Source organism: Spermophilus citellus (assembly GCF_964194105.1).
Source record: "Spermophilus citellus genome assembly, chromosome: 3".
Taxonomy (NCBI): Eukaryota; Metazoa; Chordata; class Mammalia; order Rodentia; family Sciuridae; genus Spermophilus; species Spermophilus citellus.
In genome coordinates this window covers 176975176-176999755 of record NC_138184.1, presented here as the reverse complement: position 1 = coordinate 176999755, position 24580 = coordinate 176975176, and the positions used below count along the sequence as shown (strand labels likewise).

The 24580-nt window shown below is 38.4% G+C and overlaps 1 protein-coding gene across 1 annotated transcript in view; it reads left to right on the top strand.

Moving 5' to 3' along the window:
- Window positions 1-1249: 1249 nt before the first annotated feature.
- The window catches only part of LAMB4 (laminin subunit beta 4), a gene marked incomplete at its 5' end in the record, with an annotated part of 94701 nt that continues 71370 nt past the window's right edge, over window positions 1250-24580 (top strand). The window contains 9 exons of the mRNA XM_081283300.1: window positions 1250-1283; window positions 8631-8788; window positions 12102-12237; window positions 14563-14636; window positions 15846-16034; window positions 16828-16891; window positions 17059-17273; window positions 18548-18668; window positions 20469-20657. Of these exons, the coding sequence (XP_081139426.1) occupies window positions 1250-1283; window positions 8631-8788; window positions 12102-12237; window positions 14563-14636; window positions 15846-16034; window positions 16828-16891; window positions 17059-17273; window positions 18548-18668; window positions 20469-20657 (1180 nt within the window). The remainder of the gene's footprint in view (window positions 1284-8630; window positions 8789-12101; window positions 12238-14562; window positions 14637-15845; window positions 16035-16827; window positions 16892-17058; window positions 17274-18547; window positions 18669-20468; window positions 20658-24580) is intronic.

Here is a 24580-nt window from a genome sequence, read left to right as displayed (position 1 = left end):
GTCTACATTTATATATAATACACACACACACACACACACACACACACATACCTATTACCTATTACACAAGTATGTCTATTTAAAACGCATACACATCTTGACCAATTATTTCCATTCCATCTTAGGGGATAAAGATATGAAATAAAGGTTTAGCAGAAATATTCATAATAGGAAAATACTAGAAACAAAGTACACATCAACCAATGGGAGAATCATTAAATAACTTCTGATTCCTGCATTCAGAGAGCTATTATGCAGTAATTAAAATTCTAGTGTAAGAGAAGAGTTTTACCTTCTTTCTTCACAATCTTCTGAGGTGTCTGAACACTCCCTTCTGAATCAGGGCTCACACAACAGTGTCTTAGGGTGGAGAGAGGCCTCTCTCCCAGGGGATACAAAGAGCTTCAAAGAAGAGTTGCTAGTTTGCTTTGTCATCCTGATGCCAGGATGACATCCTGATGCCCCACACTAAACTAAAATCACTAATTTTAAAATGTAATTGGTGATACAGAAAGATGTCCACAATATATTGATTGAAGCAAGTGACCACTATGATACCATTTTTGAAAATTATTTACATACCAGGACAAAATTCTGAAGAACAAGATATCAATTGTTTTCTCTAGGTGTTGGTACTATAAGTAATATTTTCTTCGTTTTGCCTGTTCTACTTTTTCTATAATAAGTCTATAAAATTTTGCAATTTTTTAGAAAAAAATTCTAAATAAGAATGGGAAAATGGGCTAAAATTAAATATGTGAAGGAAATTATATTTCATATTATTGCTCATAAACTATTGAATTCTGTGGTTTCCAAAAATAGTAAACATTAATAGCAGCTGGGCATGGTGGCACACACCTGTGATTCCAGTGATTTGAGAGCCTGAGGCAGGAAGACTGGAAGTTCCATCCATCTTCATCAACTTAAGGAGGTCCTAAGCAACTTAGGGAGAACCTGTCTTAAAATAAAAGTTAAAAAAAGTATGGGGATGTGGCTCAGTAGTTAACTGACCCTTAGTTCAATCCCCAGTAACCATCCCCACCAATTAATAGCAAATAAATATCCGTTATAATTTTATACTCCTATTTTTTAAGGAACTGGGTATTGTAGATATTTTGTGTTTCTAAACAGTAAGAACCAGTAGTCAAATTTGAGGATGTGATGACAACAATGATTGAGTCTATCAGTGACTGACTTTAACCATTTTTTAACCTCGCATAGTTGAATCCAGTCGTTTCTTGGCAAAAGAATGCAAATTCGACTGACCCTGTTTTTACACCTTGGTGAGTAGCAGTTGTCAAAATCCATTTTCTGCTTGTATTGAGTTATCCTAAAATATTTAGTAGAAATCAGTTTTAAACATGTTCTCTTATTTTTTTCTATACTGCTATTTTTGCATGGCCATTCTATTATACAATTGTTTCAAACAACTGAAAAATTCCACCCATACATGTTTAGTATTCACACATAGCTGTTCCTGTTGCTCCTTAACAGAAAGCTATCATCAGCAGGTAGGATAGATACTAAAGAATGTTGAGTTGTTTAAGATTCTTAATTTGCAGATGCAATTCACTTAATTTTTTTAAAAATAGTCTGCTTTGAACATAGCACTGTTCCCAGTGACAAAGTATTGTGAAGAACTCACAGGCAAAATTCCCTCTTCTAAATGAGCAGCATGTCCAAACTAAAAAGGCCAAATTCTCCATGCTTTTGCTGTCTTTAATAAACAAAGAATAATTTGCATTAGTCATAGAGAAGATGCTTCCAAAAATTAATTACTCCCTTCTGCCCTGACGTTTCTATATCTGTAACAGCCCTGCCTTTAGTTGTTGAATACTAAGTCGCTTAGAATCTTCTCTTCAACTTTCAGAATCAAATCCTGAGGTAATTTCTCAGTTAGATTTGCTGGTGCTAGAGGAGCAGCTGCAGAATGATGAGCCTTCAATTCGCCTGCTGAGAATTCCCTGCCTTGGAAAGGGGAGCCACAGGACAGTGGAAGCAGGGACTCCTGGGCCACCTGGGGCCCTTGGTTGATATCCACAGCCGAGGACTATGGGGCTTAGAGTTGGCCTCAGCTGGCTGTGTCTTCTATGGCTGCCTTAGATGTCCTCTTTGGAACTAAACTAGTATTCAGTATCAGAATAGATCACTGAGGATCTCTCTGTCTTCCCCAGACCTCTGTGTGGGATCCCTTAACCACACATTACAAAGGATCTAAGCCACTCCAAGGTAACTGAGGGATCCCCTCCCCTTTCTTGAGGGTTGGAGGGAATATCTTCAATACGAAATTAGCTTTGCCAGAAAAGGCCCCACTGCAATGGATTCTGGATGCCTGAACCTAAGCTTGCCCTACTCAAAACCAAATCTCTAAGACTGCCTAAGGTCAAACTCCCAATCAGGTTGCCCACACATCATCAGCGTGGGCATTTTCTAGTTGGGAGTTTGACTATAAATGTTTATGCAATTATTGGATGCTATTTAAACATTTCACATTTCATTCTGACTGAGGAAGAGAAGAAGAATCATAAAAATTACATTGGCCTCCAGATGTTGGAAATTGGATGCAAAGTACAAACCTTATGTAACACACATTCCTTATCACCCATGATAACTAAATGTATGTGGGAATATAAAGGTATGGGCTTGCATCCTCTAAAACTCTGCAATGAACTCTAAAACATGAAAACATCCCACATGATTAAGAACATTGTAGCAATATGCAAAATTATTAACCAGAAATATTATACAATGATAGTGATTTCTACAAAATGATCCTTTATGGATAACAGATGCACATTTTCTTTGAATGAGCATATCTCCTAAATTCATTTTTAATAACATTCTCGCTTCATGTTTCATGACATTTTGTGTGGAATGAACTGAATTTCCAAAAATATAAACGTTTTTGTTCTCTGAATCAACTCTACCTATTGCTCTGTGATACTTTGGCAGTTGAAAATTCAGATGCAATTCACTTAATTTTTTTTAAATAGTCTTCAGCATGAAGTTTTAATTTCCAGCCATTTTTAATCAAGTGTTTTAGACTAAAAGTTCCTATTTGCATTTATACTATTATAAGAATAATAGTTCGATTTCCCCCAAGTCCTGGGAATTTTTTTATGAAAAGTACACATCTAATCAAAACAAGTTTGGCCAAGTCAGGTTATTAAAACATGTTAAAGTTCTAAGGCATCAATGCCAATAAAATAATTCAGGATGCAACTTGTCTAAAAGAACAAATCCCTGGAAGGGAAATCTTAGTTAATCCACATGTAGCATCAATAGAAATTTATACCTGAACTTTAAAAAAAAACTCTAATTATTAGAGTCCAAACTCCTAAAAAGGTTTTTATCCTAAATCCTAATACTAGGAAATAAGAGGAGATGTGGATTTGAGTTGTTGAATAAATAAAAGGAAAAATCCACATTTACCAATCTAGGATCATGTATTATACCACCAAAAGGGTGTAAGATGGAGCTGACTTTCTTTACATAATTACCTCAAAGAAAGAGAAAGAAATGTTGTGCCTTTGATTTAAAATAGCATTCTTTACAGGGAGGTTGAGGAGAGGAAAGTCCCTATTCCAACTGCCATTTAGTAATGGAGACATCAGGGATAATATCCTCAAATGTAGAATTCATGATCTGTGTATGTTTCATGCCTGATGATACAACATGACCAGAATAGTAGAATAGTTTATGAGGAGAATGTGTCCATATAAGAAATGATTTTTTTCAAAAGCCTACATTTGTGGAGGTCAAGATGAAAGAAATCCACTGTCAAACAAGTCTATGAGAAGAAATTATTTCTTTATATTTTATAATGGGGGAAATCTGAGGAGAAGCAAAATATATTTCACAGTGAGGTTATTATTTTTCATTATAGACCCCTTCTTCTCACTCCTATCTACTGGAAAGGTTTGGCGTAAATTTTCATGTTTCACAGGAAAAAAGTATATAAGAGCAGCTGAAATATGTCATGTATGTGGTATTGTAGAGTGTGAGCTTTCCTTCGTTCACTCTCCAGAAACTGATGGGGAGTTTTTGTTTTGTTTTGTTTTTTGCAAGGGGGCTGTGGATACTTTATCTTTTGAGATCACATGTAGCTGTAAGAAATAATACAAACAGATTTTGTGTATCTTCCATTCAATTTTACTCAATGATGATATTTTGTATAATGATAGTGCAATATCACAACCAAGAAATTGACATTGATACAATTAATTCACTGACCTCATTCAGTTTTATGTGTATACCTATATGTATATATATATTTAATTCTGTGCAATTCTATCTTATGCAAACATGACCTCATGCCTTATATAAATATTCGCTTAATTAGGTCATGGACCAAATCAGTCCAATAGGAAAAAGGAAGCAACAGAAACAGACATTTCAGTAAAGAAGATATAAGGATGGCAAATAAGCTCATGAAAAGAGGTTAAACATTTCTATTCATTAGGGAAACACCATTCAAAACCACAAAAGATATTATACACCTATCATAATGGTTAAGGTAAAAAATAGTGGCAACCTCAGACATTACAGAGGATGTGGAAAAAGTGTATCCCTCCTACATTGCTGGTAGGGATGTATAGTGTTACAAACACTCTGGGGAAAAATATGATAGCTTTTTACAAAACTATGTTTACCATATAACCAATTGCACTCTTGAGCATCTATCGCAGAGAAATAACAACTTAGGCTCACATGAAAACCTGTGATACTGTACTATCCTATTCAAATATACTTTCTTCCTTTTTTCCATATTTTATTGGTGCATTATAATTTCACATAATGGTGATACTAATTGTTACATATTCATAATGCACATAATATAACAATATAATTTGGAAAATATAATTTCCAGTATTTCACCTTTCCCTCCCAATCCCCCCTCAACGTTCCTTTCTTCTACTCTTCAGATCTTCCTCTAATTTTCATGAGAAGTAACACACACACACACACACACACACACACACACACACACACTTTCTATCGTTTTTCCTCTCTAGCTCCCACACATGAGAGAAAATATATTACCTTCAGTTTGGGTTATTTCGCTTGACATAATGGTCCCAAGTTCTATCCATTTTCCTGCAAATGACATAATTATGGATGAATAAAACTCTGATGTGCATATATTCCACATTTTCTTTATCCATCCATCTAATGACAGACACCTAAGCTGGTTGCATAGTTCAGGTATTGTGAATTGTGCCGCTACAAACAGAGGTATGCATGTATCGCCAGAGTATGTTGACTTTAATTCTTTAGGATAAATACCAAGGAGTAGTATAACTGGATCATATAGTGGTTCCATTTCTAGACCTTTGAGAAACCTCCTGCTGATTTACATAGTGGTTGTGCTAATTTACAGTCCCACTAACAGTGCAAAACTGTTCCTTTTCTTCCACATACTCTCCAGTATTTATTATTTGTTTTCTTGGTGGCTGCCATTCTAACAGGAATGAGATAAACTCTCAATATAGTTTTGATTTGTATTTCCCTTATAGCTAAAGATATTTAACGCTTTTTAATATATTTGTTGGTCATTTGCATTTCTTCTTTTGAAAGTGTGTTTAATTCATTTGCCCATTTAATTGAGTTATTTGTTTTTGTGATGTTAAGTTTTTTGAGTTCTTTATGTATTCTGGACATTAATTCTCTTTTAGAAGAGTAGCTAGCAAAGATTTTCTCCCATTCTATAGTTTCTCTCTTTATATTCTAATTATTTTCTTTACTGTATGAAAGCTTTCTAATTTGACGTCATCTCATTTATTAATTCTTGGCATTATTTCCTGAGCTTTAGGAGTTTTATTGAGAAAGTCATTGCCTATGTGCTGGAGTGTCGACTCTATATTTTCTTCAAAGAAATAGTTTCTGATCTAATTTCTAGGTCTTTGGTCCATTTTGAGTTGACTTTTGTGAAGGGAGAGAGATAAGGATCTAGTTTCATTCTTCTATGTAAGGATAACAAGGTTTCCCACGCCATTTCAAATATACTTTTTAAAAGAGGAAACAACTATTTCTACAAATAGCAATCCACAAAATAATACAGAAGGGCTATGGATATAGCTCAGTTGATAGAGTGCTTGCCTCACAAAACAGTACATGAATGCACTCATTCTATGTATTTGAATTTTTATCTGCATGCTAGCTGTAGACCTTAACTCCAATAAGATTCTATTTCATTTTATTCAAACTTCACAACAATTAGAAAATACATTCATGTTATTATTACAAGAGTGAAAAACATAAGATAATGAAGCATACTCTGCAGGCAAGAAATAAAATTCATTTATACATATAGGGATTTAACAATTAATTTACAATGATTCAAATTACCCATTCATTTGCTCCTAGTTTCCTTTCTTTATCTAACTCAGTGGCTCTCAAATATTATATTTAGAATTGTGTATACAAAGTCATGTATGTTGCAATATAAGCAATTTATTAAATGTTCCAGAGAAAATTTAATTATATATGACTAAAATCTTAAATCAATTCCTGAAATTTAACTTTAAGTCAGTCTTCAAGTCAGATGTTATAATACCCCACTTACAGAATTAAAGCATTTTTAGAACAGAAGACACTTAAATAAGATGGAATTTAGCATTTCCCGAAGTGTTCTCCTAGTGTTGCATGGAGTGTTAACCTAAGGTGGATTAAAAAAAATGCTTTTCATGGTTTTGGCACCAAAATAGACATAAAGACAATGGAATAGAATAGAATACACAGAGACAACCCCAAATAAATACAGTTATTTGTTACTAGAGAAAGATGCCAAAAACACTCCTTGGAGAAAAGATAATCTTTTTACAAATGGTTTTGGGAAAACTGGAAATCCATATGTAGAGGAATGAAACTAGATTCCTATCTTTCACCCTACACAAAACCCAACTCAAAGTGGATCAAAGTCCTAGGAATTAGACCAAAAACTCTGCAACTACTAGAAGAAAATGTAAGTCCAACACTCCAGCATATTGGCACAGGAAGCAATTTCCTTCACAAGACCCCTAACGTGCAAGAAATAAAACTAAAAAAATCAATAGGTGGGATGCCATCAAATTAAGAATCTTCTGCACAGCAAAGGAAACAAGAACATGAAAAAAGAGAGCCTACGGAATGAGAGAAGATCTTTACCACTTGCTTCTCAGATAGGGCATTAATATACAAAATATACAAAGAACTCAAAAAACTTAACACCAAAAGAAAAATAATAACCCAGTTAATAAATGGGCAAAAGAACTAAACAGGCAACTCTCAAAAAAAAGAAAGAAAGAAAAGAAATACAAATGGACAAGAAATACATGAAAAAATGCTCAATATCTCTACCAATTAGTTAAATGCGAATCAAGACCACATTGAGATTTCATCTCACTCCAGTCAGAATAGCAATTATCAAGAACATGAATAACTATAAGTATTGGCAAGAATGTGAGGGAAAAGATACACTTATACATCATTGGTGGATCTAAAAATTAGCACAACCACTGCAGAAGGCAGTATAGATTCCTCAAAAACCTAGAAATGAGACCACCATGTGACCCAGCTATGCCACTCCTCAGTTTATATCCAAAAGATCTAAAATCATCATCCTATAGGGATGCAGCTACATCAATGTTTATAGCAGTGCAATTCACAATAGCCAAGCTATGGAATCAGCCATGGTGCCTGTCAATAGATTAATGGATAAAGAAAAATGTATACATACACACACACACACACACATACACACACACACACACACATACACACACACTCACACACACACTTAGACTTAGGAATATTCTCTCAGAAGCTACACATGAATAATAGAGAACTGAGGTAGCGATTAAGATAGCATTACCCCTGCAGTGATCTTATCTTACTCATGACCAAATCCCCTCATTGCACATCTATAGGACATTAGGCATCAAAATGAATTGTTTGTCATACAGACTGAAACTCTTAACTTTATCCTAAAGGGGGATGATTTGTTCCATGGGTTATCTGAACCCAACAATCAGGTTATAAAGGGGTTCTACTGAATCTACTTATTTTAAGGGAAAGATATTTCCCATGTGTCTTAAAGTCTCCAATTTCATTTTTGCCATTGAAACAACAGATTTAACAGGATTAGGATTCTCCTTCCTAGTGTCTATGCATTAGACTTCACTATTTGCCCTAAAATGACACATAAAGAATTCCCAGTAAACAGAAACTGTCTCTGATGAGGTTTCCTCAAAGCAGAGCTGACACAAGAATTAGTGTGAAGTGATTCATTGAGAGAGTGCCATCAGGAGTAAAGGATTGAAGGCAGTGAACACAGGCCAGCCATGTGCCAAGAGAAGATGCTGAGCATGAACCCCAGGGTGGAGTGGATCCAATGGTATCACCCTTTTGAACCCTGTGTTCATCAGGCATTGGCTGTCCCAGGTGGAGCCCAGGGATGCAGATGGTGAACTCTCCCATGCTTGGAGATTCCCATCAGGCTGAGGGCACCAACAGCATCCACAAACTTGAATATCCACAAAACTGGTATCAAAAATAGATGAACCGTTAACTTTCCAGCCTAACCAATTGCTTCTTCAGGCCTTGGGCTCCTTTGGGCCACCTTCTATGTAGCTGTTTTTGTTGTGTTCAAGGGTGGCTCATTTGCTCGAAAGCTCAAGACAAATGTGACCAGGGTGCCTGCCGTCCTACCCCTGGCAATCTCCTGTTAGGCCGCAGCACGCAACTTACTGCATCTTCTACCTGTGGGCTGAATGGAGCCCAGAAATACTGCATCCTCAGCTACCTGGAGGTGGGTCAGTCCCTTGTTTACTTACTGGGTCATTATTTAATCAATGATGTAGATTTTTCCTGTACACCTGGGCTCACTCAGACAACACTGAAGGATGGGACAATGCTCCTTCCTGAAGTGACCCAGGCAATATAATTAAAAGTCTAGGAAACCTTGACTAATCAGAAAGTGCAGAAAGTCTGCCAAATTTCTATTTCCTGTACATTCAGAATTAGACAGGAAAGTCTTTATGGTTCAATCTTTGACGGGAATTACAATAAAATCTACTGTTTTACTTATCACTCCCATAGAGCAAACATAATTGACTCATTCAGTGAACATCAAAGGTGCCTCAGGGCCTCAAAACCATTGCTCTGAAAATGAGTCCCCATTGCTCAGCCTCGGGTAGACAGAGGACTTTGAATGGACTGCACATCAACCTCATGATACCACTTGGAAGTTGCATTGTTTCAAAACCATAGATTCCAATGTGAACATATTTTTATGTCTTTTCCCCTTAACAACCAGTTTTTATAAGAAGACCAGTGGCTTTCCAGGGTTCTTCCTCCCTGTATCCTGGCGGCAGAACAAGCATCCAAGGTCATCTGAGTATCGTACCTGCTGAGAACCCTGAGACAATCACGTTCACCCTTAAATGAGAGGATGTACAGGAAGGAAGTTGGACATAAGCCTAATGTTGGTGGCCCAGGCTTTTCCATGTATTGTTTATTTAAGGCATCTTGTTTAGGTCTCTGGAAAATGCTTTGTATTCTAATTGATTCTGAGTAAAAGAAGATGATTATAAATAGGTGGAGACAATACTTGGGTGCTTAGCACTGTTCTGTTTGGGAAGTACTTATGTAAGAAAGCAAATCCCCTACATGTTGCAAGGAAATTACATGGAGGAAGTTTTGATCAACCCTAGGCCAGCTGGGATAGATAGCCCTTCAAGAGACTTTACTAAGTCCAGCTCCTCTAGACAAAAGTGGTTCTCAACTCTCCAGCACTAGCACCATCCATCTTGTTCTTCAACCTCTGGCATTTGCTTACGGTGGTCAGGAGCCAGTGTACTCTGTCAATCACCAGATTCTATATCTCAAAGTTATACCACCAGAAATAAAAGTTATTCAGAAAATCAAAGTAAAGGCTTTCTTTTGTTTGGAGAATGACAGAAAGCTTAGACCTGGGGGGTGATTCGAAATATTTCAGGCTGACAAGTATCACAGTTGGGGCTACAGCTCTGAGTCTATGTCAACATTTGTGCAGCAAAGAGAATGATTATCCTGTACCCATTGTCTAAGAGTGACAAGCAAAACATTTTCTTCAGAAGCTTCAAGTCAATGCTGATGCACTGCATTTCCCAAGTTGGAATGCCCACATCTGGTGGCCACAGCTAAGAATCCTCTATAGCCAACCCAGTGAAAGACATTGCTTCTAAAATATTTACAGAAAAAAATAGCCTAAAAGACCCAAAGTTAAACATTTTCCCTAATTATTTTCATAGTATTATTTGAAATACTTCGAAGACTTGGCATCTTTTGGTGGCATCACAAGTCTTCTACTGATTTTCTAGGACAGGTCAGGGACAAACCAACTCATAGGCAGAATTGATCTAGCATCTGTAGTGTGTTTGTTTATTTGTGGTGCTGGGGATTAAACCCAGGGTCTCATGCATGCTAGGCAAGCACTCTCTTACTGAGTCACAACCCCAGGCCCGTCTGTTGTGTCTTAATCTTCAAAGAACATCTTGATTTTTCTTCAACAACAAGCTTAAGGCATCCAGTGATTCTGAAGCACACTGATTATGTGGATTTGGGGGAGGGCTGGTTTACTTGGACAGATTCCAGCTGAAATAATCATTAAAATCATTGTGCGTTCAGTCAACAAATTTTATTGAGCATCAACTTTGTGCTAGACACTATTCCAGGGAAGGGACATATATAGAACAGTAAACCAAGTCCTTGCCTTCATTCAGCTTAAATTCTAGATGGAGATACATAATACAGTCTCAAGTAGCGTAAGGATTTATAAAACACATAAGTTAGAGAAAAGGTAAGCAGTGATAGCAAGCTGTGGTGAGGGGAGGTGGTGGTATTTTAGATAAGGTAGTTGAGGAAAAGCTCTTTGAGAGGTTGGAATTTACACAGGAACCTTAAAGAAGGGAAGGATCAAGAGAGAAGACTATTTGGGTGGGAGAATGACTTCTGCCAAGACCCCAAGGCAGAAGGGGTTTTGGTGGAGCTTGAGGAATAGCAAGAAGCACGTGTAGCTAGAGCCAGGTGACGAAGGAAGACAGGTAGAAATAAAGTTAAAGGCATGGCCCTGGTCAGACAATCAACAGTCACCAGGGACCTGCCCAATGAGGACATAGGATGTCACAGGTAATTGCTGGCACAGAAAATTATAATGAGCAGTCCCTACTTCTTGGAAGTTTTACAAAAACTCTCCCTCAGAGTCCCTCAAGTGTGAGCCAGGAATAACTGTGCAGGCCACTGACAGTCCTTTGAAAATGTGCACAGAGCCCTCCAGGAGTTTTAAGCAGAGCTACAATTTAAGCTACACCTTAAATTAAGGAAGCTCAAAAGCCAGGCTTTTCTCTTGTCACGTTTGAAAATCTTTCCTAAGCAGAACTAGTTCCAATCCTTCCTAAGCAGAACTAGTTCCAATTTTATTGAGCATCAACTTTATGCTAGACACTATTCCAGGGAAGGGATATATATATATAGAACAGTAAATGAGACCTTCTAGTCTGCAAGACAGGAGGATGGGCCTCTTTGTTGTGAATTTAATGGAAAGCCTTTTCCTGTGTCCAAAAATGTGACATAAAGGTTTTTGTCATGGAAGCTTCCCTACCCCAAACTATAAAAGCTGATAGAAAAGGAATCAAATGACAGTTGCAGATAACCTAGTACCCCAGTGTTTCATGAATTTCTTCTTTCCAAATATTATTTCCTTTTTTGGCTAAAGGAAATAATTCAAAAAATTATTTTGAGTTGGACTCTCCTGAAAATTCAAAAAATACACCATGAGTATTTCTCTACATTTAAAATAACTTGCAGAACATCTGCCTCTTTCAGGAGAAAAATTAGTAACACAGTTGTATTTTTGCCCCCAAATGCATAAACTTATATAATTTCTAGGTCATATTTGAGTTCAATTTGTATTGTATTTAAGCACCTATTGATGGAAAAAGTGATGTCTTGTTATTTCCTCTGCTTTTTATTTTTAGCCCGATTGAAAGATAAATATAGTGTGTACAGCTTGTTTTTAGATTCAGATCAACAATAAGTAGTTAAAATTCCTTATTTTTAAATTTAATAATGGTGTTTTCCAGGGGGAACAAAAATGTTTCGTGTGTGACTCCCGATTTCCCTATGACCCATATTCCCAGCCTAACAGTCACACCATTGAGAATGTAATCACAAGTTTTGAACCAGACAGAGGAAAGAAATGGTGGCAATCTGAGAATGGTATGATTAAATTCCTTTTCAATTTTTCATTTCTTCATATTTTAATAAGGCACCTTCCTCTTTGCCTGCTTTTTAACAATAGCACTGCAAGATGTGATCCACCAACAATGTGAGCTTCATACAAAAGCCAAACTTATTTTCCTTTTAAGAAAGAATATTTTCCTTTAGAGAAACCGAAATGTATTTTCAGCACCTACCTCAGAATATTTCACTCTTCTCATGTGGGGAAGGAAACTATCTTTGTATCCTTTTGTTCTTTATAAAAAAATTAAAAAGTTTATGAAGTGTTGGTGAATTAATCCTAATCTAAAACACACTGATATGAACTGAATGAATAATGCCAGGGGATGTTTGGGAATTAACACCAGGTACTTTTTCCTTCTTTAATCCATGAAGAGAGAGATAAAGAACATTTTGCTCCTTACAACGAGCTAAAGCTTTTAATTTAAAATTTAAAATTGAAAAGATAATTGCACTAACTTTAAGTTCTTTCCTCCCTGAAGTGACGTCCTCCTCTGCTTGTGACAATGGTGCTATGGAGCCCCACACTGGCCATGACCATCTGTTGGTCTGAAGGTCTGACAGGCCCACTCTAAGTGTGAACCTGATGAGGGATCCCTCTTGTCCCACCCATCCCTGGGCCTTATCTTCATGCCCTAACTCCATTCCATGCATGAAGATCTCCCCAAGGGGAAGCCTCCTCACTCACAGCAGCCCCTCTTCAACATGGGTGTGGAGCCCTCTCAGTTTCCCTTAGCAACAAAATCATTCCACTCACCACATCTCTAGGTTGCACTTTGGGTTCTAATATTTCTATTCTCTTCATATTTCTAAATATATTTCTTTGAGAGGATCCTAGACCATTAGAGAACAGCATGGGAATCATCATACTATATAAGATAGTTTGGGGCAAGCATAACATGAGGCAGTTTTTCTATGCCATCTGCTTGACAAAGGCATGACTGGTGTCTACTAAATGCCATTTCATTTTGGATCCCAGTTATCATTGAGCATTGGACTCTCCTGAATGAATAGGCGGTTGTTTTTACTGCAGTCCCGCTTCATTGATGAATGGTTGCCATTTTTGCTTAACAGCTGTTCTGACCAACACGTCCAGCATTTGTTCCACTTGTCCTCACAAACAGAATGTCACTCTGTCAGAGCCGATTACACAATGAGGGTTCTCAACCAAGCGCTTTCAAAGAGAGGAAAGTAGATCTCTTCCTAGAAAGCATTGGAGCCTTTGACACCAAACCCAGAATATGGCTGAACTCTCAGCAGCAAAAGCTTCCCCCCTGTTCAGCCTAGGGTGTAAGCTGGACACCGTCTCACTGTGTCAGGCCACTGTTGTCTAGAGCTGCACCATGCAGTCTGCTAGCCCCTAGCTACAGGAGGCTGCTGAGCACTTAAAACATGGCCAATCCAAGCTGAGTTGTGCTACAAATGAAAAAACACCTCAGATTTCTAAAACATCATTTAGAAAATGTCTAACAAAGCATTTCAATTTTAAAATATTGATTATAGGCTGAAATGATAATATTGTGGCTATATTGGTTTAAGTATGTTATTAAAAATAAATTTAACTGGTTCACTTTCTGTTTTCAAAGTAGTTACTAGAAAAAAAATTATTCATGTCCTCCCCATGAGTCATTTTGAATATAACTCATGTTCTGCTTCTGTTGGACAGTGCTACTCTCAAGAGCTCTGGGCTTCCATCAGGTCCAGGTCAAGGTGAATGCTCCATTTGCATGTTAGAGATGGATCACAGCTAACTAGATCCATGCAAAGTCCTGGCTAGGACTTTTGTCATCTCCTCAGTCACAGAGGAGCCCACAGGTCCCCCACTTCAAGGGGAATGTTCCAAGCTATGTTTTATGATAAATGAGTAAATTCTGGTTCAAATGAGTTAGCAACTGTTGGAAGAAACGGGTGTGTTGATTTTCATCATGCTCCGGCTTGCTAGCTCCTGTTTATGTGTAGTCTAGATCTAAGCCTAAGGAAATGAACTCTCTCTTCTCACCCCATGGGAAAGGGCCTGAAACTCCCTTGGGGGCATGTGATGCTGCCACACAGTGGCTGCTTTTGTTGCCACGAAAACATACCTGCATACCTGCAGAGACCAGGATATATTTATGCTATTCTCACATAGATTTCCTGGGCCTGGAGTGGCCCAGCAGCATGTCCAGACTAGCAAAGAGCGTTGACTACCTGCCTGTGATGTCAAAGGTATCTTACTATAAACAAGCCAAAGTAAGGGGTTAACATGATAAGCCGGGATTTCTCAAAAGCATTGATATTTTTTTTTCTTTCTGGATTTTTCTTTAGGCCTTGATCACGTCAGCATCAGATTGGACCTAGAGGCGCTATTTCAGTTCAGCCACCTTATACTGACCTTTAAGGTACAGAGGGACAGGCTGGCTGTCCCTTTTACCTGTCCCATAATGCTCAGTGTTAATCTGAACTTTCACTTTCTTACAGAGAACAAAAGCAGAATAAGTCTAGCCTCAACTTTTGTCACTTGGGTTTTGTTCTTCAGTAAATTTTTAAAAATTGTTTATTAATTAATGAGTAAATGGTTGATTTTTTTTTCTAAAATCTTAGAAGACAAGAAAGAGGCAAACTTCAGGTAATAGGTGATAAGAACCATAAGAATTAGAAAGATAATTCATAGGAGAAAAGGAAAAGAACTGAGGATTATTTGGGGAAAGATGGAAAGATTGTGATCAACAGAAGAAGAAAAATTAGACTCTTTACTAAGGTTGGTCAGATGCCAGAGCAAATCATTGTGTCTTTCATAATCATTCACCAAAATTTTAACTTTGATTTTAGGCCTGGTACTAGTTTTGATAATAAAGAATGAGTGTAAAATAAAAAATTTTAAAAAATGATTATTGGTCTTTGTCCCCCAGAGAACTTACCATCTATTGATGAATACAAGCATATAAATAGGAAGTTGTAATACAAAGTACAGAAATAGAGGCATGATTAGAATGCAAGGAGACTTAGCTGAAGAGGCTAAATCTGCTCTGGGGAATCAGAATCAACTTCACAGATGAGTTTTGAAGGATGTAAAAGAGTTTGCCTGAGGAAAAACATTCTAGGTTAAGGGAATCAAAGTGAATTGCTGTTAAATATTAATGGCATTAGCTTTTCAACTTATATGCCATCTTCCTTCAATTACTAGTTCACATAGTCATAAATATTTTCAAAATGCAATTAGATTCTGAGGACAAAGTATTTATTCACAAATTCTTCCTACTTACTGGAATGAGATCTAGGTGGGTTTACTATATAGTAGATTTAAAAGATACATATAAAGTTGGAAAAAAATGGAATTACAAAATAAGAATGGCTGGGAGCAGTGGCACACACTTGCAATCCCAGTGGCGTGGGAAGCGGAGGCAGGAGGAATGCCAGCCTTCAGCAACAGGGAGGCACTAAGCAACTCAGTGAGACCCTGTCTCTAAATAAAATACAAAAAATAAGGGCTGGGGATGTGCTCCTGAGTTCAATCTCTGGTACCCCCCCCCAAAAAAAAGAATGTTCAATGTGAAGTAGGTAATAAAATCTGCCTCTGTGACAATTACAACTTTTACTTATTTTCACAGACTTTTCGGCCTGCTGCAATGTTAGTGGAACGATCCACAGACTTCGGACACTCCTGGAAAGTGCTCAGATATTTTGCAAAAGACTGTGCTGCCTCCTTTCCTGATGTCACATCTGGTCAGGCCCAGGGAGTGGGAGACCTTGTTTGTGACTCCAAATATTCAGATATTGAACCCTCAACTGGTGGCGAGGTAAAATTTCCTTCCTTTTCAAAACTTTTCAAAAATGTGATCGACTCAAATTTTAGAAGAAATTTATATTATATACTGAAATTTATATTACATACTGAAATATAACTTGAGCTGTTTGTTTTTTAAACATGAAAGTGTCTAGATTGAAATGATTCCTGAATAAGAAATAATAAATACATTAGAAATAATCCTTTGTAAGAATGCCCAGTTAAAGGGTAAACAGGGCTAAAATCTAAACTGGGCCCTATGGCCCTGGTCACCTGTTTCTAACCCTTGCAAAGGAGTCACAGGCCAGCAGCATCTCTGGGTTCACCATCCCATTCCTATGCTCTTCAAACTACCACCCAGTGGAATCTCCAGGAACATCCCTCTGAGCAAAGCTGGTGACTGGCAGGGGGTCAGGGTGGGAGTGGGGTTGGAGGTACTATTTCATCAGGGAGGTAAGAAAGAATTGGTGGCAGGTGATAGTTTCAGAACTCTTTGCCAGGCCCAAATTGATGGTGGCTTGCTGAATTGTCTACCACTCCACCCCAACCCAGCTTGGACCCCTCTTCACCAATAGCGTCATCCCTTCTGTCTGTAGGGATACCTGTGATGAAGAGCCAGAAAGGACTGGTTCACCCCTGGCATTCATATTTGTTCTTGGTACTTTTATTTATATTCTAACCCAAGTGATGATTTATATCCTACATCAGCTCAGTCTACTTGCAAGATCAAAAACTCTTTCGAAGAAAATTAGACAATTAGGTTTTGGGGTTACATGCTATAAATTTATCTACATTTTTTTTTACAGGTTGTTTTAAAAGTTTTGGATCCCAGCTTTGAAATAGAGAACCCTTACAGCCCCTACATCCAGGGTATGAATTGTTTTGTATGTTTCCTGCTTCTCTTTAAATTTTGTGCCAGGACTATTCCTTGTAACTGCATCTCCTTAGCATGCTAAGGGAGTGGTAGTCAAGGCGGGCACCTTGAACCAATGCAACTTAAATGCATATTTATATATTGCTTCATTTTCACTCTCTAGATCTTGTAACATTAACAAACCTGAGGATAAACTTTACCAAACTCCATACACTTGGGGATACTTTCCTGGGAAGGAAGCAAAATGATTCCCTTGATAAATACTACTATGCCCTGTATGAGATGGTTCTTCGGGGAAGCTGTTTTTGCAATGGCCATGCCACTGAATGTGGTCCTTCACAGAAAGAACGGGGAGACACTTTTAGCTCCCCAGGAATGGTGAGTCATTAATCCAAAGAAAAGTTGGCTCTTCTTCCTGTCCCTTGCTGTCCTGATGCTGAATGCACTCCAGACCTCTACATGGAGATCAACAAATCCTACTGCCAGTTTTCTGTTGGAGGAGGAAACTGTCATTCGACCTTGTCCAACAGGCCATCTGGGGGCCTTTCTTCTAGCCAGAGTTTCTTGTGAATTATGCCACCTATGAATTTCATTTTACTAATGAGCAGATTTTATAATTTATGATTTCAAGATGGCCAATCTTGACCTCCTTTTGTTATTTTTCAGGAAATGTGAAACCAGAATTTCACATTCATTCTCTTGCAAAAATTTATTGAAGGTCTGTTGATGTGAGATACTGTACTCAAAGCTAAACTGTTTCAGTAAATATCTGATGTTATAAAAATGTTCAATCCAAGTAACATTCTTTTACTCTGAATAAAAATATCTTAATACTGAAGATTGCCCTCATTCTTGGGACTAGTCTTAAAGGTTGGTGTAATAGAGCTGTTTTTTTATACCTTTATTTTATTTATTTGTATGTGGTGCTGAGGATCAAACCCAGTGCATCACACATGCTAGGTGAGCACTCTACCACTGAGCCACAACCCCAGCCCCAATAGAACTGTTTTTGTTTCATTTTGTTGTGATGCTGAAGAATGAACCCAGTACCTTGCATGTGCCAGGCAAGCATGCTACCACTGAGCCATATCCCCAGCCCATGAACTGTGTTTCTGTGCAAAGTCCCAGGGGTGTGCCTACTAAATAAATTTAGACTATTTACTAGGCACAAATCTCAGGCTTACTGTCCAGGCCATTGTATCTTCACACCCAACAACTTCTATGTTTCACCAAAATAGAGCAACTCTCTGAACGTTGGTCATTTAGAGAAAAACCAAGAGAATCATATGTCTCACAGTTTCCCTTTTTAACTCCCTATTTCCCCTTATGGTTCTAAACACTCAATAAACACCCCTCCCTCAACACTCCCATGCCCATTCTGTCTCTCATTTTACTGAGGTTGTAATGTTTGGTGCTGAAATAGAATTCAGGGGAAAAATGTATTTAAATGTTCACTGAACTTTTGAAAATTTTTAAAGTTTAAAAGCTAGTTAAGCAGGCAATTGAAGATAGTTGAGGTTGTTATTGTCACTAACACATGGAAAAAGAAGAGTCAGAGAGGGCCCATGGCCAGATCTTTCATTTTTCACTTAAAGAACCCCAGGGCTTTTCAGAGAAAAGCCCTATTTTAACACTGTTTATTGCACATGCAGGTTCATGGTCGGTGCGTCTGTCAGCACAACACAGATGGCCCAAACTGTGAGAGATGCAAAGACTTCTTCCAGGATGCTCCATGGAGACCAGCCATAGGCTCTCAGGACAGTGCATGCAGATGTAGGTGAAAAAAATCCTCATATGGACTGAGTGTATTCTGTATTCCCAATTTTGGAGAATACATAGTTCATTCATGGGGGCTGCAGGTTGCAGATGTGATGAGGCTGTGGCTCCCAGCTCTAATTGTGTGACATCTTAATCTCACCAGTTATGTCACATAGAAGAACCACCAAATTCTACAACTGTTACTATAATAATTTTTTTGATGAAATAATATGTGTTTTGTGTGGCACACTTTCAGAGGCTGGGCAGAGTCTTGTGATGTTAAAATAACTAAAGGCAATGCACAGAGATCTTGACCATCTTCCTGAATGATCATGGGGTCCCTAAACAGGACCTTAAGCCACATATAGGATGATGGGAGAAAGGAGATCCAGAATTGAGTTTGACAGGCTACTATATAAAATATAATATAAATTATGATTAATAAAATGTGGGAGACCAACCTCGCACATGACTGAGTTAACTCCCCTGCTGGGCGATGTGGCATCAGGCACCCATGCTGCTAGATGGCCGGCTCTTCTAGGGTTCGAGTGATTGTCTTCGTGCTGGGCATGTCTTCCTACAGCCCCATGGGTGGAGCTATGCTCACCTGTTCCTTTGTTATATAACCCCTTGCCCTGTTTAAGATAGAATGTTCCATGGAAGTGCCTTGTGTGTGTGTCCTTCTCTTACTGTACTCTTGGGTGTGGCCTACCCAGATGTCAGTCAACCTGCTGACAGTGGACATCATGAAGATAGACTCAGCCCCCTGAAACCTGACCCCTTGCCTCATTTGAATAGCTTCTCCTCAATAAAAGGGGTCAGCCTATGTGTGCTGGATCTCGATCTCTCTCTCTCTCTCACCCTCTCTCTTCCTGCGGACCCTTAAGGTCAGAGGAGCCGTCCCAGCGACCCCAAAGAAAAAGGTATTTGTGTCTCTTGTGTGGTTATTTTGCCGCACCCCAGTTAGCCCAGTTCAACTGGAGTGACCCCCGAGCCTTTTAGTCATGAACAGAAACCCGCCAATAAAATATTCAGGTTGATAAGATGTTGTTTTTCTTGCTGGCAACATGTTTGCTGCTTCTGAATTTTGATGAACTTCTAAACAATCTTGTTATTTATTTTCTTTTCCCAGATTTAGAAAAATAGGACTTGAGGAAGAGAAAGGAAGTCCCTTAGAAGACCTCTAGTACAGAAGCCCTTTCCGTGACAGTCACAGTACACAACCAAACATGGGCCAAACTTAGGCTGTTTACAGAGAAAAACCCGAGAGACGGCACAGATATTACCATGAAGACAAACAAATTCCTCTAAACAGACCGGCTGGCCCTCTAATCCTCTGGCTGAGCCCCAGATGAGATTTCAAATGACCTGCAACCTCTCCTGCAGCTTTTCTGTCCCTACAGAGGGGCATAATCTGAACAGGGCTCAGCTCAATCTTATTTGAGAAACACTTCTGGTGAAAAATTCAAATTTACAGAGCCTAAGTAGGTAAAAGCTCTATGAAACTACACATATTGCACTCTGTGGCTTCTAGGTCACCTAAATGATTTATTTTGTTTGCATGATTTTTTAAAAACTACATATTAAACATTGAAGGAACACATTTTATAGAAAGTACCGGAGCAGAATCAGAGGGCTGAGGGATCCTTGGAAAGCAGCGGTTTGGGCCCTTTGTACCCTTGCTGCGTCTAGAAAGAGGCGCAAGTGGCTGTGGCCAGGAAGAGAGGTGCAGGACAGGAGTGTGGAACAGGGCTCGGTTCCTCCTGAGATGTTGGCGAATCTCTCGGGCACTAAGGCAGTCTCCTCCTTTCTCAGCATGTAGCTGTAATGGCCACTCTGACCGCTGTCATTTCGATCTGGCCATGTACCTGGCGAGCGGCGGCCTCAGCGGGGGCGTGTGCGAGGACTGCCAGCACCACACCGAGGGCCAGCACTGCGACCGCTGCAGACCCCTTTTCTACAAGGACCCCCTCAAGGCCATCTCAGATCCTGACGCATGCCTGCGTAAGTCCTCACCCTGTCCCACCCTGCCCCACCCTTTCCACTCATCCAAGGAAGTTCTGATTTGCCTTCACTGGGTCTGCCAGTCCCCACTCTGCTTAATGGGTCTCCAAACAACCCTACTTGGGAAGGCAGGGGCGAGGCGTGCATAAGCGCTTCAGCTTTAAGAGCTATTCTTTATCCAAACAAGTTGAGCCAACTAATCCAGGTGGGTCTGAAAGTCTTGCGCCAGGACCTGATTCTATCAGGGAATCAGGAAACAATTGGAATTCAACCAGGAGGGGCGGATGGTTTCCCAAGATCCCTTCAGGTGTCTTGAGAATCATGGAAGTCCGCTCAGGGAAGTAACTAAATAGGTGACTTGCCTAAAACATTTGACTGGCTTGAGACAATTCAATTTTGCTGTTTAGATGAATAAGGTAAGATATTGCCTTGCTTCATAAAATAAAAAAGAAAGAACAGGGGGAAAACTTTTAAAATCTCTTATCTTTCATCTCAACTATTTTATGAGAAATAATTCAAGCATATATAAACTAATAGACAATAATATACCCACCACCAACTTTATTAAAACCTAAACTCATCTTATTGCCACCAGGACTTTCTTTAATAAAACATAACAGGCACCATCCAGGTCCCAGGTGCACCCATTCCTCCACCCTCCTTCCTAGGAGTAAGCTGTCTCATATATTAGGTATTTATCATTATCATTCTTGTTTTATGCTTTCATGTGTGTTTTTATCCACAAACAATGTAGGTTGGCACATTTTCAAATTTTTGATAACAATGATTTTAGGTAATAATATTAGCCTTCAGAAACTTGAATATTTCATTTAACATTATACTTTTAAGATATGTCCATATCAAGCCCTTCTTTCATTTTAATTTCTGTATTGAATTACACCCTATGACAAAGTGTATTTGTCTCATTTTCCTTCTGATTCTACAATAAGAATTTCTGTATTTGTGACTTAGTATACACATGCAGGACTATCCCTAAGCAACACAACTGAGAGTGGGATTTCTGGCCCGTGGGGTATGCACCTCTTCAAATTGATTAGATAATACAGAATCCTCCTATGCCAATTGCCACTCACACCAATAGTGTAAAAACTTCCTGTGGCTCTATATTCTTGCCAGCACTCAAATTTTGTTAATCTTGGTTTTGTCACACTTTTATTTAGTAAATGAAGTGTTAACATGGTTTTAATTTGTATTTCTCTGCAGGACTGAAATTAAAATGAGGTAAGCAAAGCACTATTTCCCCAAATTTACGTAGCATTCACTGTCAGGGTTATGTAAATGCATACTTGCCTCCTTAAATTTTATACCCTAGGCACTTTGCTTGCCTCACTGTAGTCCCATCATTACTGTATGTTATAGCCCAGATAAATACTCCAAACTGACTTAACTGTACCCTGTGTGAGTAACTGGGTCTGAGATCTTATTTATAAACTAAGAAGTTAGTCTGCTCCCCCCCCAACCCCCGATGCTGGTGGAAGACATGACAGTCTTGGGCCAAAGAAAAAAAAAACTTTATTACTCATGCCAAGCAAGCAATAAGCTCAGTGGCAGAGCATTTGCCTCGCATGTGTGAGGCACTGGGTTTGATCTTTAGCACCACATAAAAATGTAACAAATAAAATAAAGGCATTCTGTCCAACTACCACTACCAAAAAAAAAATGTGTTGGCTTGGGTTCCCACGTACCCAAGACCCAAGTCCCAAGTCCCAAGGATACCAGATGGATACTGCACACTTAGTGAGCTTATGCCACAGACAAGGAATATTGAACTTGAAGGATTTGTTGCTTTTATAACAAGTGAAAGCAAGCTTGCTCTTTGACCAGAGGCAGATGTTACCTTATCTTTCAAATTCCTTGCTGCAAACACAACCTAAGAAATTCCTGGTAAAGAGGAAGCAGGGCCTTGCATTGTTAGCATATCAGCAGAAACCTTCAGGATGTCCAAGACCCATGGAGAACTGTCTTTCCTTGAACCCAGAAAACATGCTTCTTAGACTGTATCATCAATATAAAGTAAAAGCAAGGAAGGTTGCTTCAAACTTAAAATAATCATAATAAAATGAATTCTTAAACAAAAGTAATTCGGTAGCCACCTAACTACATTCAATGTCCTAGATTTCAAACTAGAAATGACCAAATATATCACAATATAAAAAAGTATCAATAAAGGGGTTTTGTTCAGATTACTCAGTAGGCACTAATATAAAATTTAACTTACATGACCTGTTCAAAATTGACATGACATGTAAGTTCAAAACTTACATGACATGTTCAAAATTCCAAGAAAATATTTTTAGAGCATGTTCCTAAATGTCCAGAATCGTTGATCTCTCTCTCTCCCCCCCATACACACACACACACACACACACACACACACACACACCAACATACCCCCACACACCATTCACAACTTTTATTAAGGTTTTAGAAATTATATATTTAGAAAAAAAGAAGCTGGATCTGATGGTGCACACTTGTAATCCCAGCAGCTCAGAAGGCTGAGGCAGAAAAATCGCAAATTCAAAGCCAGCTTCAGCAACTTACCCAGACTCTGCCTCAAAATAAAAAATAAAAAGAACTGGGGGATGTAGATCAGTGATAAAGCACCTCTGGGTTCAGTCCTTTGTACAAAGAAAAAAAAAAAGATGGAATTGCTCTTCTGGGTAGAATCAGGAAAATAATAGTGTTTCAAAACAGGTATTATAGTAATCTAGAAAGATATTTGGAAATAATAAACCAAATATTTTAAACACATTAATAAAAGTCTTATTTCCATAAGAACTACTTAGTATTAACTTGGTGGTTCCTTTGTGTAGGGAGGGGGCAAGTAACAAAAACTAGTACCCCAATGTGAATTAAGTCATTCTTTGTAAACAAGGAGTTTTTCCAGAGAAGGCAGATGAGGAGCTTGTAACAAACTTCCTTCATGTTTGTCCCCAGTTTCTCCCAGTTCACCCAAACATGTGCTTAATGTGTGTACACAGATGATGTGGACTGAGAAGATTGATTAGCACTCTCTTACAGATTTTCTCTAAATTGTCCTTGCTTGAACCTAAATATTTACATAAGTAGATTCCAGGCATAAGAGTTGATTAATTTTGAATCTTCTAGTACTAAGACAGTTAAATGCAATATAGAATTGTGCTCTGTATGTGTAATATGAAATGAATTTCATTCTTCCATCATGTATAACAAATTAGAATAAATAAATAATTTAATAATTTTTAAAAAAAGAATCCATTAAGAACCAGTCATCCAGGCCAAGGTGACCTAGAATTACCATGGCAGTGGGGACCTGACAGTCTGATGTCATCCAGTCTGATGTCAATTCAAAGTCAAGTGGTAGAAGTAGGTGGGACTCTCTGGAAACTTCTCTGGGATTCCCAATAAAAGTAGAGTGCAGGAAAGGCACACTGTCTCTCTCCTCTCTGAGAGGACCCATTATCTCCCTTTAGAGTGTCCCTTTTCCATATCTATCTCTTCAATAAACTTAAACCTGTTACTCTGAGGAAACAAAGAAAAAGCAGAGATTTGGTAATGAAAAGTAAGGTAATAAAAGTTTTCGAGAATCAAATTCTGACATGAATAGGTTTTATTGGACTTCTAAAGACTGGGACATGGATTATTTCAGAGCTAAGTCACTGTCCACTCACCCTGATCCTAAAGGTACTTTCGTGCATAATTAAATTACACTCTAGAACTCAGTGCTGACTCTTCCAAGTATTTCCCAAATGAAGTTGAGTTTTTGTCCTTTGACCACTTCTAAAATGGTCCTTCTAGTCCTTCCATTTTGGAAGCAACTGGCTTTAATTAAAAGAAAATTGTGACACTTTTGTCTCCAAATTAAACAGATCCCAATTTTGTTTTTCCACAGTAAGATTTTATCACCAGTCACAATCCTA